This window comes from Nuphar pumila, chromosome 6, assembly GCF_984573655.1.
Source record: "Nuphar pumila chromosome 6, dmNupPumi1.hap1.1, whole genome shotgun sequence".
NCBI lineage: Eukaryota > Viridiplantae > Streptophyta > Magnoliopsida > Nymphaeales > Nymphaeaceae > Nuphar > Nuphar pumila.
This window is the reverse complement of record NC_143254.1, coordinates 123,043,496-123,061,517: the sequence shown is the minus strand read 5'-3', so window position 1 is coordinate 123,061,517 and position 18,022 is coordinate 123,043,496. Positions and strand designations below refer to the sequence as shown.

At 33.8% G+C, this 18,022-nt stretch overlaps 1 protein-coding gene across 2 annotated transcripts in view; it reads left to right on the top strand.

The window, feature by feature from the left end:
- The first annotated feature begins 311 nt into the window (after positions 1–311).
- Positions 312–18,022, top strand: part of LOC149836003 (SH3 domain-containing protein 2-like) — an 80,179-nt gene continuing 62,468 nt past the window's right edge. For both annotated transcript variants that reach the window (XM_090008909.1, XM_090008910.1), the window contains exons 1-4: positions 312–501; positions 3,414–3,536; positions 3,610–3,679; positions 3,766–3,917. In XM_090008909.1, the coding sequence (XP_089865035.1) occupies positions 442–501; positions 3,414–3,536; positions 3,610–3,679; positions 3,766–3,917 (405 nt within the window). In that variant the 5' untranslated portion in view covers positions 312–441. The remainder of the gene's footprint in view (positions 502–3,413; positions 3,537–3,609; positions 3,680–3,765; positions 3,918–18,022) is intronic.

Below are 18,022 nucleotides of genomic sequence, written 5' to 3'. Positions count from 1 at the left end.
AAACCCTGAAGAAAAAGGTAAAAAGGACAAGGTTATGAATAAGTCTTTCACTCTTCTGTTCACATTAACATCGAGAGGCGTCTAAATAATAAATAAAATAAATAAATGGTACAGCCCACAAAAATGTGCTCCTCGGTCCTCAACTTACTTTCCATTAATAAGATAGCAAACTAAAGCAAATAAAAAGAAAAAAATAATAAAAATAATATAAATTGTGTATTTAACAAATATTAAATTGTTTGTTTGCTCAATTGTTTCTTTGCCACCGGAGCCTCTATGCTTTCCCCTTAAACCTTAGTTTTTTGGAATTTGGAATCTCAGAGAGAGAGAGAGAGAGAGAGAGAGAGAGAGAGATCCCCGTCCTTCTTGCTTCTTCTTTGTTCTTTCTGCCGCCTTCTGAGATTCGTTTGAACGCGAAGGTGGTGGTCATCTGAGGGGCAGATGGATACGCTGAGGAAACAAGCCTCAAGGCTACGGGAACAGGTCGCCAAGCAGCAACAGGTCTCTCTCTCTCTCTCTCTCTGAACCATCAGAAATGGAATCGGAAATTGGTTCCGCAATCATTGACGATTTCCAATTACTGGATCGGTTTCTATTTATGGTTTCGGGGGGACTGCTTCTATTTATCCTTGAAATTGGGTATTTGATGCGTTATCTTCATGCACCACCCAGTTGTTTTGGTTATTGATTTTGTGATCTCATGATTCAATCTGGTTGATAGTTTCTCCTTGAATTTTTGTTCTAAAGCGAATGTTCTGTTATTATAGTTGTATTTTTTTCTTTCTCATAAAACTATGTTTTGTTGAGGTTTTCCCTTTTGTATTAAGGGAAAGGAGGCAGATAAAAACTATTATGTGTGTCAACGAAAAATAAAAGGATTTTTTCAGCATCTTTGATACATAAGTTCGATTTGTTTACTGTATTAGCGAAAATGATCAGAGTGTGTTGGTTGAATTAGTAAACCAATGCTGGTCTGATATCCAAGTGCGTAAATGTGCACCCATCTTAACCTGAGACGATACTGAACCGACAAAGGGGGAAAGAATTTCGATTATAGTGTTTCAGCTAAGGAAAGGGAATTGAGTTCAGGCTTTGTCCAAGTCCCGCTATGTAATGCACATCTTATCTGCTTAGCTATTCAGTGCAATAGTCGAACTCTAATACTAGTGAATGCAAAAAAAAAAATAATCAGATTCTTTTGGTTATGTTGGCGAATCCATGCTACCATCATGTCCTCATGCTGCAATGTATACTCATACTATCTAAGTACCAAGAATGACCATTATGGTATTCGAGTACATTTGCACAATTTTTTGTTGATTGTTGTCATTGGCATAAAAGTTATGGTTGCCATTGTTAGAAACTTCTTTTTTTTTTTTTTATATTTATCGAGGGAAAACCCCTGATCAGGTGGTGGAGCCTGGGAGAGATCGATGGTTTGCTGTATGGCCCAACCCAAGCAGTTAAAAGTTAAAACCACTCGGCAGCGCCTCTTCCCCACCAGGGAGCCTGCGGCTTTGGCCATAAGGCAAGGGATGCACGCCCAGGGCATCGAACTTGTGGCATCTTCAGTCTTAATGCCTTAAGCCAATCCACCTAGCCAGATGTGTGGAGCCCTTGTGGGCACCATTTTTAGAAACTTATGTATTGTTCTAGGAATTTATGTGACCATGGTTGACGTCCCTCTCTGGTCAGTATCAGAACCTACAGATAGGTTGGAAAACCTCTGCTTCTCTCTATTTACTTTCAGTATTTTTTCGAGGACAGAATCAAATTTCATGGGTGTCACATTCCTAATTGAGGTTGCATTTTCTTGCAGTTGTTAGGTACTCGATTGTGTGCCATCCTTTTAATATGGTGCATGTTAGCTTGCCTTCATCTGGCAGTTGGTCTAGTAAGCTTCAAATTAAGCAGAAGATATGCTTCTGTCCTCCTCTCTTGGACAATAGTTCTTTGGCTTGTGTTATGGAACTTTTTTCTACTTTTTTATGTGTTAGTTGCTTCCAATAGATTCTTTGGTTGCCTTAAGTGGTTGTCTTTGTCACAAAATGACACGGAACCTGTGACACAAGAAACTAAAAATAACATGGATGAAATCCAAATGCATTATAAAAATGTATTTGTTTAGATACAATAGGCCATGCAAATGCAAGCTAAGAAACAAGATATAAAAAAATAAATATTTTTGTTGATGTGAAATAAACAAAAATATACAAGAAAAATCTCACTCCATGGTTGGCAAATTCGTGACTCGGATTCAATCCTGATGTTTACTCACGAGTCAGCAGGTCAACTGGGTAACTCGAACGAGTTAGGACTGCATTTTCTAGTGTTAATATATGAAAAAAATCAAAATCCGTACTGTATAATCACTAAATTTAGCTACCCAATTCATGCAATGCTTGGATTTTCTTTAAAATCGATGGCAAGAAGGAAAAAGAAGCAGTTTGATTTGGATAAACACAATGATAGTGATGGTAAGAAAGAAGGAAAAGAAGCAGTTGAATTTGTATAATCGAAAGGATGGGGGAGATCTTGTTGGTCGATTTACTTGTTTTATTCCAAAAGTAAAAACGGTGTTCAGAATCTACATAGATTAAACCACTCTGAATATGCACAAGTTAGGAGGAGTAGCTTTAGATTCATTCTGTCGCAATTGCCGAATTCGCCCATATATGCATCCCGTATGCTGTTTATTCTTGCTGCCTGCTTCATTGTCTATATTATTCACTGTGAAGCTCCATTATTAACTTAGTAAAAAACTTGTTGTCTTTAATAGAAAGTTTCATCTCCACCCATCCCGACATAGAAGTGCAGTGAAACTATATGCACTGATCTATAATATGTTTGATTTTAGTGAGCATTCTTTGAGTTGTGCTAGCATACAAAACCTAAATTAGTGATTGAGACTGATTTATTGAATTCTAAGATAACAACACATAAGGAGCAAAGGTATACTGTCATGTATATGATAATGTTATAGACAAAAAAACTGTAATATATCTGGAAAAAACAATTTGTGATGGTGAACATTCAGAAATGCTAACTCACCGTTCAAATTCACATTTATCATCAGAAAGTAAATGTTTTTCCTTTTTTCTTTTGAAGTGTTCTGTTCTGTGCACAATAATAGGAGTTTATGCTTGAGTTGTGCCCGTCACATTTGTGGTGCCTCATTGCTGTTGGTCATTGTGTGCACGTTCACTTGTCACTGTATATGCACTTGTACATTCAGATGTAAAGTTCTATATATAAATACAAGTCAACACAATAATAAGTGGCATATGCCTTTTATTTTTAGCATACTTCCCAGTGCTTAATGGATCTTGTAACAACACTCCTCTACATTTCATTTGTATCCAATGCTAAATATGATTAAACATTTTTTACCCTATTTCTGTGAAAAATTTCAGGCTGTTCTGAAGCAATTTGGTGGAGGGGGATATGGAGGTTCAGATAATGTAATAACAGACAAGGCTGAACTTCTACAGCATCAAAAACTTGAAAAACTATATATATCTACCCGTGCTGGAAAGGTTAAATCCCATTTCTTCAGTTCATTTGATTTACTTATTTTTTTTCTTGAGTTTAATTTGTTGTTACATTCAGCATTTTCAAAGGGATATTGTTCGTGGTGTAGAAGGTTTTATCGTTCATGGATCTAAGCAAGTAGAAATCGGTATATCTTCACGACTTAATGCACTTTACTTTGAAATATTTGTACCTCATCTTGGCATTTAGCTAAACTTATTACTTTATGGTTAGGAATTAAGTTGTCTGAGGACAGTAGGAAATATGGTGTTGAGAATACCTGTACTAGTGGTGGGACATTAGCAAAAGCTGCAGTAAGTTTTGCAAGAGCTCATTCTCAATTAGAAAAGGAACGTGACAACTTACTCAAATCCTTGGGAACACAGGTTTGATCAACCGGATTCTCTATGAACTAGCTCACTTTCTTTCTCTCTTTGTCTTTGACGGGACCTTAGGTTATGCCCCTTAAGAATATCATATCAGTAGAAATTGCACAGTTTCTATCTATCAGAGTTGTTTTGAACTCCTAAAGAAACATTCTAGTTTTGTATCTTTCATATTTGATTTTTGTTTTGTTTTCTTTTTTATCTTTAGCTTCTTGTTAAACTAATTGGTATTTCAAGTTACTTTATTTGGTCTCAGATAATGGAGAGTTGGTGTTAAACAGTATTTTGTTTGAGAAATGTCTTGTGAACTGAAGTATTGGCTTTTTGTCTGCCAGGGCTTCCTAGTTATAATTTTGAAGCTTGTTTATCTCCCTTTGTTGACATTGTGTGCTCAGCTTAGTTTGAAATTTTCCATCTCCTAATTTGTGTTGCTAGTACTGCAATGATATTTTTGAGTAATATATTTCTTCTTTCTTCTTATTCCTTTTAAACATTCTTTTCTTTTTCTCTGCCTCCACCCTCCTTGAACTTGAATTTTCTGAATGAATACTTCCAAGTTCAGTCTGATATTTCGTGGTCTTTTAAGACCTTGTTAACAAGAATGTGCTTTATTTGAAGAGTACTTGGTGTAGATATGATTGATGCAACTCCCAGTTTGATGCATTTAGACACATCAAACTAAAACTGGCACAAAAAGCTCAGTTAAAGTTTCCATTCTGAAAAAGTATATAAAGGTGATTAGGTAAAGCGGAAACAGGTTCAAACTTTTTGGCATGTGAATGGGGCTTGGATTCAGCTAGTCCAATTGCCCTATACTGCTATTTCTATATCTTTGTGCTAGAGATGGAACGTTATCTTGGTCCAGCCATTTTAGTAGTTAAAATACCCTAGAGATGCTTCTCTGTTATACCCTTTGATGTGTATTTAAGGTCTGTGCTGACAAGAATCTAAAATGGAGCTTTGGAGAAGTGGATTCATGGATCAGCTGATTCTTTGAGAGTGTGTTAAGGAAGCATTTTTTTTCTTTCTCCCATTTTTAACAATTCTTGTATAATGTATATTAAATTTCAGTCGAACTGTGCTTCAGTTCATGTTTGCTTCAGCTAAATTTCAAGTGCATTGAGTTTTTCTGTGCCAACAAATTGCTTCAGTAAAACTTGTCATTTATTGGGCAATTTAATGGATATCATTGCATAAAAATAATAGGTTCTTGGTGATTCTGCTATAACACACAACTTAGAGGTGGTATGTGGTTAAAAACACTAGTCGGCTTCTAATTGGCCGACCCTTAAAAGGCCTAGTCAGGGACTAGTGGATACCCAATTAAAAAAATAAAAAATACAAAATTCACAAGTAAATTGCTAAAATTAATTAACAATGAGCATATAGAAAATATATGTATAAATTACAGCATATACCACATAATATATATATATATATATATATATATATATATAGGGTAATTGAAATATGTTTACTGGTATGAACCAAGATTTTCATAGGTTTTTTTACTTTTTTTCGAAAATTCACTGTACGGATGTAATCTAGACGCTTGTTTTTATAGAAACAGACTCTTGGATGATCCAATTACAATGTATAAGGATCTTTTAAGGGTTGAAAATCATTGGCTTAAAATTTTCATAAATATTCAAGCATAAAAAATCACATTTCTTGATCCGATTACGATGATCCAATAGTTGATTCGTAGCAAATGGACCACGCCGAATGCATCTGCAGGGTTAGATTTGCAAAAAAAAATCTATGAAAATCTTGATTCATACCAGCAAATATATTTGGTTGTTCAACGCATTCTAGTTTCCCTATATATAGGGAAGGGGGACCGTCCAACCAAGGGAAGGTCCAAAATCTACAACCAACGACGATCAGACGGCTCCTCTTCTCCAATGCTTGAGCATCTCATCGATCATACCTCATATATTTGTTCTTTATAATTTATTTGGTAAGAAATATACTTTACACGAAGACTTCACGACATATATGCATGTTTTTCAAAACGTGAACGGCTCACAATGCATTTAAAACTTTACAATACAAATATACATATATATGGTATAATCGTTTGTACTTTGTATGTATGATCGTGTTGGAATCTGATGATGCAAGTTATTTTGACTCAATCTGATGTCATAGATGTATTCCACATGCTCAAATTAGTGTGAATGGACCCTTGGATCATGTTTTTTGGATGAAAAATATGTTTTTTGGGCCGTGAAAGTTTGATGCATTTGCGGCTGATGATTTTTCAATCACTTGAAAATGCTGCTTCAGTGCAGGATCAGACGATCGAAAAGTTGATCCCCACTAAACATCCATGGGTTTGGAACTTTGGATTGACCCAAAAAAATAAAAATAAAAAAAAGTTTGCTAAATTGTTTGTACATACAAACAATTTTAGAAAATTTTAACCCATATATATATATATATTCTCTCTTTCAGTCAGCTGAAGAAGAAGGGGTGAGAAGTGTAATGAAATTTGCGGAAGTACAAAACAAGGGTCTCTAAAGGCTTATAAGATCATAAACACAAAGTGCACATGCACATACACAAGTCCAACTAAGGGACAATACAAGAGCACTAAGTGCATTCAAGACATTAAAGAACTAAATGAAAAAATACAAAAATATAAAAAATATTTATCCTATTGAGCATGAGCATGAGCTTGAATGCTTAAGAGAAACATTATCTTACAAAGATGAGAAAGACACTATATATAGAGCCAAGATGGACATTTTTGAAATGTTAGAATATTTTGCAAGTGCACATGGAGGATTAAACTCTTGTCGCCTGGAATATTGAATACTAGTATGTCTATGAACTTCTTCATTTTCAACATTAAGATCAATAATTCTTTGATCATCATCAAAGTTACAGTCAAGGTCATATTCATCAGATGGTAATGTTAGATCTAGCAAAAAGGAGTACTCAGTGATGTCTTTTAATTTTCTAAAATCAAAGAAGCTCTCCTTTTCAAGAAAGGAAACATTTCTAGACACATATAGTCTATTATTTTTGAAGTAAAACATCTATAACTTTTCTGTTTTTCAGCATATCCTTAAAAGGCACAAGGAATCACACAAGGAGAAAATTTATCATTTTTGTCAGTAAATATGAAACATTTGCACCCAAATATTCTTAGTCTAGAGTAGTCTGGAGAAATGTTCATAAGTTTTTCAATGGGAGTGATATTTTGTAACAAAGAAGATGACATCCTATTAATGAGATAGGTGGCAGTTAAGGCAACTTCTGCCCAAAAGTCTTTCGGGACTTGATTTGCTATTAATAAAGTCCTAGTGGTTTCTATAATATGATGATGTTTTCGTTCTATCATTCCATTTTGTTGAGGTGTATAAGGACAAGATCTTTGATGTGTGATGCCATACAATTTAAGATAATTTTGAAAATCTGTGAATAAAAACTCTCTCCCTGAATCTGTGCGAAAAATAATAATATCATTTTGAAACTTGTTTTTAACCATATTATGAAAAGTTTGAAAGTATGAAAATACTTTAGACTTATGTTTGAGAAAGTAAATCCACGTATGTCGGGAGAAATCATTGACAAAAATAACATAGTAAACAAATCCTCCTTTAGAAATTACTGGTGCAGGACCCCAAACATCCGAGTGTATTAATTCAAGTGGTCTTGAAGAGAAAAAAGTTCTGTTCTGAAATGGTAATCTTTTTATTTTGCCGAGAATACAATCTTTACAATCAAATGATTCAGAGTTACAAAATTTTCCTAGATTTGGAAAATGTTGGATTTTGGCTATATGTGGGTGACCAAGTCTCTTTTGCCACAATTCCAACTCTATTTTTCGAATATTATAACAAAAAGTTTTTTTCGGCATTTACAAAAAAATCATGTAATAGAGTCCTCCTTCTCTATGGCCTTTCCCAATCAGCTTGCCTGACTGGCGATCCTGTACCCAACAACCATGAGAAGAAAATGAAATATTACACCCATAATCAGAAATTTGAGATACAGATAAAAGATTTAAATTTAATTTGGGAACATGTCTAATTTTTGAAATAAAAAATTTCTTTGTTTTATAAATTTTTTCAAAATTTCCTATTCCTTCTATTTCAAGAGAAGTCTCATCAGCAGTAAAGACCTTTGACACACTTGTTTTATTTTTAACACATTTGGATAGACTTTGATTATTTGGGGTCATATGAAAAGATGCACCAGAGTCAAGGAGCCAAGAAATTTTACCTGGATCAGAAAAAGATGAGGGTGCTGCACCGGTTGAAGCTTCAGATGAGGAAGAAGCACCTTTGATGAGAGGTTGAAAAATCTCCATTAGTTGGGCCAGGGAAACTGGTGCATCACGATCTTTAAGCTCCGATCCAGCAATTGCAACTCTTTTTTCTCTCAGCTCCTTAAGTTTGGGACATTGTGGCCTGTAGTGTCCCGGTTCATGGCAGTGACGACAAATAACTTTCTTCTTATCATAGTCACAATTTTGTCGGTTAAAGTGAGGAGGCCTATATGATCGAACATGATTCCCTGGTCTAGACACGGCTAAAACGGAATCATCTTCAATTTTTGAAGAACCTTTTTCGAGACGATTTTCTTTCATTATTAACTCTTCAATAGTTTCAACAATAGAAGAAAATTTTTCCCTGTGAAGAGGGCCGATTTAGTAGTTTCAAATTCCGGCCCCGTGATAAACTGGTAAAAATGTTCAACATCGAGTTGTTTCTGACGAAGCTCGATATCTTTGGAACAATGCCATTTTTGGTTCTAAAAGGGAAAGTTTTTCCCAAAGTTTGGACAACCCATTGTAATATTCACGAATAGTTTTGTCTCCCTGTGTCATCATGCGAACTTTTTCTTGGAGGTTGCACACGTGTGCAATATCTTTAAGGGAATACATATTCTTAAGGTATTCCCATGCCTTATCGGCATGATCAAATTTGGCAAGACTTGAGCATTTTTTAATGTCAACGCTATTGATAAGCCATGACATTATCTTCGCATGAGATATTCTCCATTCTTTCCATTTCTTATCGTATGAGGCAATAGCCTTGATTTTCTCTTCTTTCGATAAAGGGACCTTTTTATCTTCCTCCTTTTTAGTAAGAGATAGCTTAGGTTCCGAATCGAAACCATCCACAATCCCCCATAGGCCTTTTCCCCATATATGATGCTTCATGATTGAAGCCCATGTTACATAGTTCGTATCGCTTAGTTTCATAGGCATGATGGTGACTTTATCATTGTCATCCATCGATTACAAGGAGAGAAATAATAGGGATAGAAGAGAAACAAGAAGGAAAATGAAAAAGAAAGAAGAAAAAAACAATACAACAAGATGTAAAATCTTCCTCAATGAAGTGATAAAACACTTCTTTTCAAGTGGCAAACACTTTTGCAAATGTGCACGAAAATCGATGCAGCTTTTCCTCAAGATTTAGTACTTCCGCGACTCTGATACCATGAAATGAAATGGTGATCTTCGAAACACGAGCTTAGATTCGAGGCATTCACTGTTCCAAGAGAACAATCCCAACAGTCCAACAACCATATAGACCCCTACACTATACAATAAAAAAAAATAAAATAAACAAAAATACGATACTGTCCCTAGTGGACAACCACTATTTACATGAAAATAACAAGACCAAAATGCACCTAGAGAGCATTGCCTATTACATAACATAAAATATATATTTTAACACCCCCCTCAAACTTACGGTGTGATAACTGAAAGTTTGAAACTACAAGTTTTTGAAGGTCTTAATTAAATACAAGTCTTCAAAATATCTTCATTGGTAATCTCCATCTTTATGACACATCAGAAAATTTTGCAAATACAAGTTTCCAAATGTCTTCATTGGCGATCGTCCCCAAACGCCTTCATCGGCTATATTCATCTTCATGATATGATGTATCAAAGATATTTCTTTCTCAATCCATCACATCTTTAAAAACCTGCCGAGAGAACAAAACAAAGGTTCCAACTATACAAAGAAAAATATCCTAACCCAATAGTTTTAAAACAAATATATCTTTGAACAAAAGAAGCATATATATATATATATATATATATATATATATATATATATAGAGAGAGAGAGAGAGAGAGAGAGAGAGAGAGAGAGAGAGAGAGAGAGAGAGAGAGAGAGAGAGAGAAATTTTAACACCACCCCTTTTACTCCTGCCCCGTCCCTCTTTACCCCTTCTCAAGGTACCCCATTCTCGAGCCCCGTCTCTTTACCCCTTCTTGAGGTACCCCTTTTTTTAATGGGAGGCATGGGGGCTTGAGGTACCCAATGGCTTTGTTCATTTTTTCTCCTTGAAGCGCTACTTTCTTGCCGTTTTTGTTCTTGGTAAGCACAAGTTTGTTAAAATGTACTCATCAATTATTGTAATTAGATATATTTTATATATATAAAAGATGATACATATACATATATATGGTATATATGTATATGTGTCTTCCTAATTATATATATTTTCCTATATTAGCCGTAGGGGTAGTTTAGTCATTTTACACATATTCCATTTTGGAATATGATTGTATTTTCTCTTTTATTTTTATTTTTCTTTTTTATTTCTAAATTTATGTTTTTTGTGGTTTGCGCCACATTGGAGGACTCCCCAAAAGAGTCGTTGGGGAGCCCCCAACGGTCACAAATGTGACCGTTGGGGGCTCCCAACGACTCCTTTGGGAGCCCCCTATGTGGCTCCTCAAAGGCTTATAAATAGGGGCTTTCCCCCTTGTATTTTTCACTTCTAGTAGGAGCTTTTGCTCCATTGTAATGGGTGTTACACCCTTCTTCTCTTCAATAATATTAACTTATGCCTTATAGGCATTTTTGCCCCTTTCGTGGGTTTATATGTTAGCACATTATGTGCTTGTGTTTTCCCTTTTTGTGGGTATATCCGCACTTCATGTGCATGTGTATTGGTTCATTATTGAACCTAATGTATTTAAATCTGTTTCCTTACATGATATCAGAGCAAGGTTGTGACCGAGTTGCTCTTTGGTGCATCGGAAAGCGTGTTATTCAAGAAATATTAAGAAAAATGGTGAAGTTTTCTTGTTCTCTCTCTTTTCTTTCTTAAAGTTATTTGGTATGTATTCTTTTTCGTTTAGTATCATGCATTATAAAGGAATATCTACTTCCTTAATAATCTATATGTATGTGTTTTTTGTTTTTTAGTACTTGTGTTATTCAGTTCTTCATTGAGCCTTTGCTTTTGTGTATATCACATTTTTAAAATCTCTTAAAAGATAATTAGTTAAATCGGTGAACTTGTTTGTCATTGCTTAAAACTTCCTTTAATAGGGTCGTTAATCGTGCTTATCTTTCAAGCATAAGTTGATGTCAATCTTGAACTCGTGTAGTCTTTGTGATCTTATTGTTGTTTTTCAAATCCTACATGCAAGAGATTGTTGTTTTTCAAATCCTACATATGATTTAAAAGCTTTGTATTGATGGACATCTTTGACTCTTTGAATTTAAATTTTTATCAAATAACTTCGGTACTTTAAAGTTTTCTCTTGCATGTTTGCTTAAAAGCATGAATTATATATGTGTGAGAAGTTTTTTAAAGAAAAGTTGAGTTGAGATTGAAATTCTTTAACATATAAAAGCTTGTGATAATTCACATTCTTTTCTACACACTTGCTATCATATATTATGAGTAGTGGTGTTTATTAGATATTCCTCATGTAGTGATGTATGAATACCTCTAGTAACTCTTGAAGTATGGTTTTTTTTCATTTGGAGTTAAGTTTTTCTTTGCTTTACATACTCGTTTTTGAGTGTTGTATGGTTCTTATTGGTGAATACTATGTGTGAGACTTCCACAGTTCTTGTAAGAAGAGTGTTTGTTCTTATGAAATTCTTCAAAGTTTCGGTCTTAAAAGGATTATTCTTTTGGGAAGTTTCGTTGTGGGCATTTGAAGGTCTAATTGTAGAAGTCCAATTCTTTATACAAGCTTGGTCCTTTAGTTTTTTGATTTTCTACTAATATTGCAAGTTTTACAAACTTGTTCTTTTTGTGAATTTTTTCCGCATGAGTTTTTCCAAATTTTACCGCATCTATTAAAGAATGCCCATATTAAACTAAATTTGTTATATTGTCATTCAACATCTTATATTACATAAAAATTGCATCTATTATCATTTGGTGTGCATATAATTGCACTTTATATCTATCATGGTTAAAGCTTGTGGGATTATAGCCCAAGCTCTGTTAGTGAAACTTATGACTTTTGGGTTCGCATTTGCGAGTTTGTATTGTGCTCCTTGTGCACAAGTGTTCTTTTTGTGCATGTGTGCTCACATTTGTTTCCAAGAATATTGTAATATTGTTCTTGGTATCTTATTGAAGATACTTTTACATAAGTAGTTAAGGTTTGATTTGACTCTTGGATTATTCCAAATCAGTTCTTGCACATGATGTTGCTTAATATTTCATGTTGTATTTGTTATATAATAAACCTTTTGGTATAAATAACTTCTTTGAAGAATTGATCATGATAAAGCATAATTCGTGTTTATGCATAATCATTGTTATAAAGCATATTGTTGTGATTGATTATATTGGACCTTTGATTTGATTTTTTCAAATCGGCCCTCTTTATAAAATCACCTATTTGGAAATTGATTGTCTTTTTATGACATTTATATTTATCCATCACAGGTTGTTATTTAATACATCATTTATATGGCCTTGTTATTGTGATATTAGAGATGATTGTTGAGGTGAGTTATGGGCACCTTGTCTTATGTCATTTTAGATTATCCACTTGGCATATTAAAGATGGTTGTTGAGGTGAGTTATGGGCACCTTGGGACTCTAAAATGCTTTGTTATATGATCTCTAATTATGAGTGTGTCACTCGTTTTCCCTTTTTGGCCATTGATCTTATGGATGCTCTTATTTATATATAAATGTGATGTATATATGGTGTTTGAAACCTTAAATGTTTTAAGGTATATTAAAATCAAGGTTTTTGGGACTATTGCCCAACCTTTTGTTGTTTATGAATCTTATGAGTACATTTGCACATTTGTAAGTTTGTGTTTTATGTTTTTTGTGCACAAATATTTCAAGTATTTTTGTTGTGCGTATGTGCACGTATTTATTTTCAAAAATATTGTTCTATTGGTTATATTCAAGGTTTTATCTATATGTTTGTCATTACAAGTTTTATTGCCTCAAAAGTCTTCTCCTTTTATACCTCTTATCTAAGTGTCATCATATGTAGACAAGATTTTTATTACACCTTTGTGTGTTGGTAGCCTTTTGTTGGCTTTGTTCTCTTGGTCTAGTAGCTGAACACACTTGTCATGAGTGTTTTTATATGTAGACAAGGCACGTTGATTCATACAATGGTGTGTGATTTTAGTCAATGTTGGCATTTGTGTCCTTGTTCTAGTCGCTGAAATGCATACCCATGGTTGATTTCTTTCACTCATTTCAAGTGCCTTTTTATGTAGACAAGAGATATATTGTGTTTTAGCCCATGGTTGGCTTGATACTCTTGTTCTAGTAGCTGAACATAGTGTCTTTTTACATAGACAAGAGATACTTTTGGTCCATGTTGGCGTGTATTCTATTGTTCTTATCGTTGATACACTCATTTCAAGTATTATTACATGTAGACAAGAGGTATTTTTACACACCTTTGTGTGTGTCTTTTGGCCTTTAATGTCTTTATGGTTATGTTCTTGTTCTAGTAGCTTATATACTTGATTTGTGGGTTTTGGAGGACTAATGAGGTAATTGCTTGTAGTAGATGAACTATTGTTGAAATTTGTGAAATTTCATTCATATTTTGTCCTTTAAAGATACAAGAGAATCATATCATTAATATGCATATTTTAAAATCAATTTTTTTTGGCATTTAATCTACATATTAAGTGCTTATGGTTTTGGCCACCTTTGTATTTAATATGCAAAATGAATTTTTATAATTGCAATCATTTGAGTGAGATGTTCCTAAATGTGTAAGGTTCCCTACTAAAATAGAGAAATGTGTATGCATTGTAAAATGAATAAAACCCATTAATTCATACCTCTTTATATGTGTTTGACTACTTTTGTGGTTTATTTTGCCCATTAGTGGCTTCTTGTGTATATGCGTGCTTACGTGCTTACTCTTGGAGATTTCGTCTCTCTTGTTTGGCACTTCATTATAAGCCTCTTATGGGGTCCCATGGCGGACCATTGCTTTATTCCTCATTGTGGGGTTGTGTTTTGTTCATTTTTAGAGCTTGTGAAAGCATTATTGTAATTCGTTTCCTCTTTGACATGATATATGGTTTTGAAATTTTCTTTTTATGCTAAAGTAATTATCTTATCATGTGCTTCAGATTTCTATGCATAAATTATATTTTTGCACCATTGTTTTGTGGGTGAGTCATTCGACATGGTTTTGATTAATCTTATTAGGAATATTCCATTTGAGTAAAGTGCAAAAATATTTTTTACTTGTTTTTTGTTGTTATTCCACAGGATCTTGGAGATGGGATAAAAAGAAGTACCCTGGATAGATCGGGAAATGTGTTCACCATTAGAAGACAATTGGAGGAAGGCATTTGCAAATTTCAATGGCATTCTTACCGAAGCCTCTTGGAGTCTTGCGACTTTTTTCAATCTTTTCGTTTCCCTACGCAAAGTTTGAGGGGGATGTTAAAATGTACTCATCAATTATTATAATTAGATATATTTTATATATATAAAAGATGATACATATACATATATATGGTATATATGTATATGTATCTTCCTAATTATATATATAAAATATATATTTTCCTATATTAGCCGTAGGGGTAGTTTAGTCATTTTACGCATATTCCAATGGAATATGATTGTATTTTCTCTTTTATTTTTATTTTTCTTTTTTATTTCTAAATTTATGTTTTTTGTGGTTTGCGCCACATTGGAGGACTCCCCAAAAGAGTCGTTGGGGGCTCCCAACGACTCCTTTGGGAGCCCCCTATGTGGCTCCTCAAAGGCTTATAAATAGGGGCTTTCCCCCTTGTATTTTTCACTTCTAGTAGGAGCTTTTGCTCCATTGTAATGGGTGTTACACCCTTCTTCTCTTCAATAATATTAACTTATACCTTACAGGCATTTTTGTCCTTTTCGTGAGTTTATGTGATGTGCTTGTGTTTTCCCCTTTAGTGGGTATATCCACACTTCATGTGCATGTGTATTGGTTCATTATTGAACCTAATGTATTCAAAGCCGTTTCCTTACAAAGTTTTGGTTTTTTCTCGGATCCGTCCACCAATCCCCATAGACCATTTTCTCAAATTTTATGTTTTACTATGGATATCCACCTCACATAGTTTGTGTCATTGAGTTTCATGGGCATGGTAACTATCACTTCTAGTTCATCCTCCATAGATACAAGAAGATAAAGAGAGAGATAGAGAGATAAAGAGGAAAAAAGATAGAATGAAAGCAAAGTTCTTTTGGATACTACGAGTCCACGATCACACAATCCACGATCTCACGTCCATAGGAACAAGCTCCACCAAGAACAAAGTTGTGATGGCTCTGATATCACGTAACAAAACAAGGTGTCCACAAATACAATGCCACTTATGAGCTACAAGGTGCACAATCACAAAAGCTACTTATGGGCACAATACACAACACACAAAAGATAAAAAATAATCTTTGTTGAACAATAATATGCATAAAAGAATAAGGGGGAAGAGACCCCTTTTTATAGAGTACATAAGACAAAGAGAGAGAGCCTTGTAGACGTTGGGGATCTCCCAATGGCTACATGGCCAAGGACAAAAATGCCCTTGGCCAAAACCTAAAATCCTAATAAAAAATAAAAACAAATAAATAAATAAATAAATAAAAAGAAAAATCTCTTCCTAGTGGATAGATTTCTATTACAAGGGAAAATTACATAAATACCCCTAGATGGTATGTCCATTACAAAGATGAATATATATATATATATATATATATGTATGTATAGGAAATATAGATAAGTGAGCACTATATTCTAACAGATGTATGGCTTGGATTCAAGGGAGATCTTGACCCGGTATGTATCTTAAATCTTTATATATATAATTATTTTTTTGAGTTGTCTATCTCATGTATTACACATGAGAAATCACTCATTTTTCTTATCTTTGAAAAATTATTTGTTATTTTTTAAAGCTAAACCTTTAAATGCTTTTCAAATTTATTATTGGATTTATTTTAAAAACTTATCAAAAATATTTGTGTTATTGTGTGCTATCTTGTTGTGCCCATTTATGGCTTATGTTCTTGCCTCTTGGGAGGTGTTTATTGTGTAGGAAATACAGATAAGTGAGCACTATATTCTAATAGATGTATGGCTTGGATTTAAGGGATATCTTGACCCGGTATGTATCTTAAATCTTTATATATATAATTATTTTTTTGAGTTGTCTATCTCATGTATTACACATGAGAAATCACTCATTTTTCTTATCTTTGAAAAATTATTCGTTATTTTTTAAAGCTAAACCTTTAAATGCTTTTCAAATTTATTATTGGATTTATTTAAAAAAATTTATCAAAAATACTTGTGTTATTGTGTGCTATCTTGTTGTGCCCATTTATGTCTTGTGTTCTTGCCTCTTGGGAGGTGTTTATTGTGAGTGGACTCATTGCACTTGAATGATTTGTGACTTACATGCTTAGTGCATCATAATCATTAATAAAAATATTTATTGTAAAGATTTTTGTGGGGGTTCTCTTTGGAGACCTTAGTGGCATTTGTGCCTTGAGATTGTGTTATTTCTTGGTTTTATGGCTCTTTAGTAAACATTATCTTACATGTTTCTACATCACATGGGAATTTAAGCACAATGCTTCTTGCATAATTTGAGTGATCAATAAAATATTATTTTATTTGAGTCTTCTTTGTGTGTATCTCCTTTATGGGACTTGTGGGTGTGTCCATAGTGACCACTTTTGTGCTTGTCCACTTTTGGTTTTAGGTGAACTTTTGCTTATGATCCAAGACTCATTGATTCTTCACATGCATTAGATCTATAGGATCATATTGTTCTTTGGATATTATGATGTTTTTCTTTATGCATTCTTTGTGCATTATTGTGAGCTTAATGAAATAATGATTTTTTAAAAAAGTGTGTTGTCTCACCCTTAGTGGCTTATGTTTTCGTCTTATAGGCATGTGTTTGTGCCCTTAGTGACCTTGAATGTGGATTTGTGAGAATTAATAAAATTAATAATTTAAGTATTGTATGTTCTTGCCTTAGTGGTATTGTGATTATTTCACTATTGTCTATTTCCCTCTTGAATTACCATCTCATTGCATTTCTTATAAGGCTTTATATTTTTTGAATTTTGGATGCATATTATTGTCTTATATGTGGCCTCATGAGGTTTTTAGTGACTTGTTTGCATCTTGTCATATGATTGACATATCGGCTCTTGTTTATAACCTCTTTTTGAAAGTGTTTTTCAAGGTTTTTCTTGTTTCATTCTTTTGGCTATAGTTAGTCCATTTTTTTATGCGATACATCCATTATTATTATTCGGCCTTTTTGAGGTGAGTTTTGTGCACCTTGGTGTTGTGGAGCTAGATTTAGTTGTTGGGGTGAGTTATGTGTGCACCTTTATCTTCTTGTCAGTATAAATTGTCAAGTTTATTAGCGTTGTATTGACACTTGTTTTGCATTTGAATGACAATTGATTGACCTCTGGTTCTCTGAGTGAGTTGTATCACTCAATTGCTTTTTTGTGCACAACAGTGTTGTGGAGCCATAGTTAGTTGTTGAGATGAGTTATGTGTGCACCCCTATCTTCTTGTCGGTATATATTGCCAAGTTTATGAGTGCAGTATTGGCACTTGTTTTGGCTCTGATTGACAGTTGATTGACCTCTGGTGCTATGAGTGAGTTATATCACTCAATTGCTTTTTTGGCCTTTGTTGTTTATTGGATACTCGTATTGATCTTTATTAGTGATGGCTCAATCATTATTTGCTTGTGACCATATTGGTCCTTATAGATTAAATGTCATAATATTGCAAAATTTATTGCTTTTACCTTGATTTGAATATTGTTTTCAAATCTTCTTACTTATTGACATCA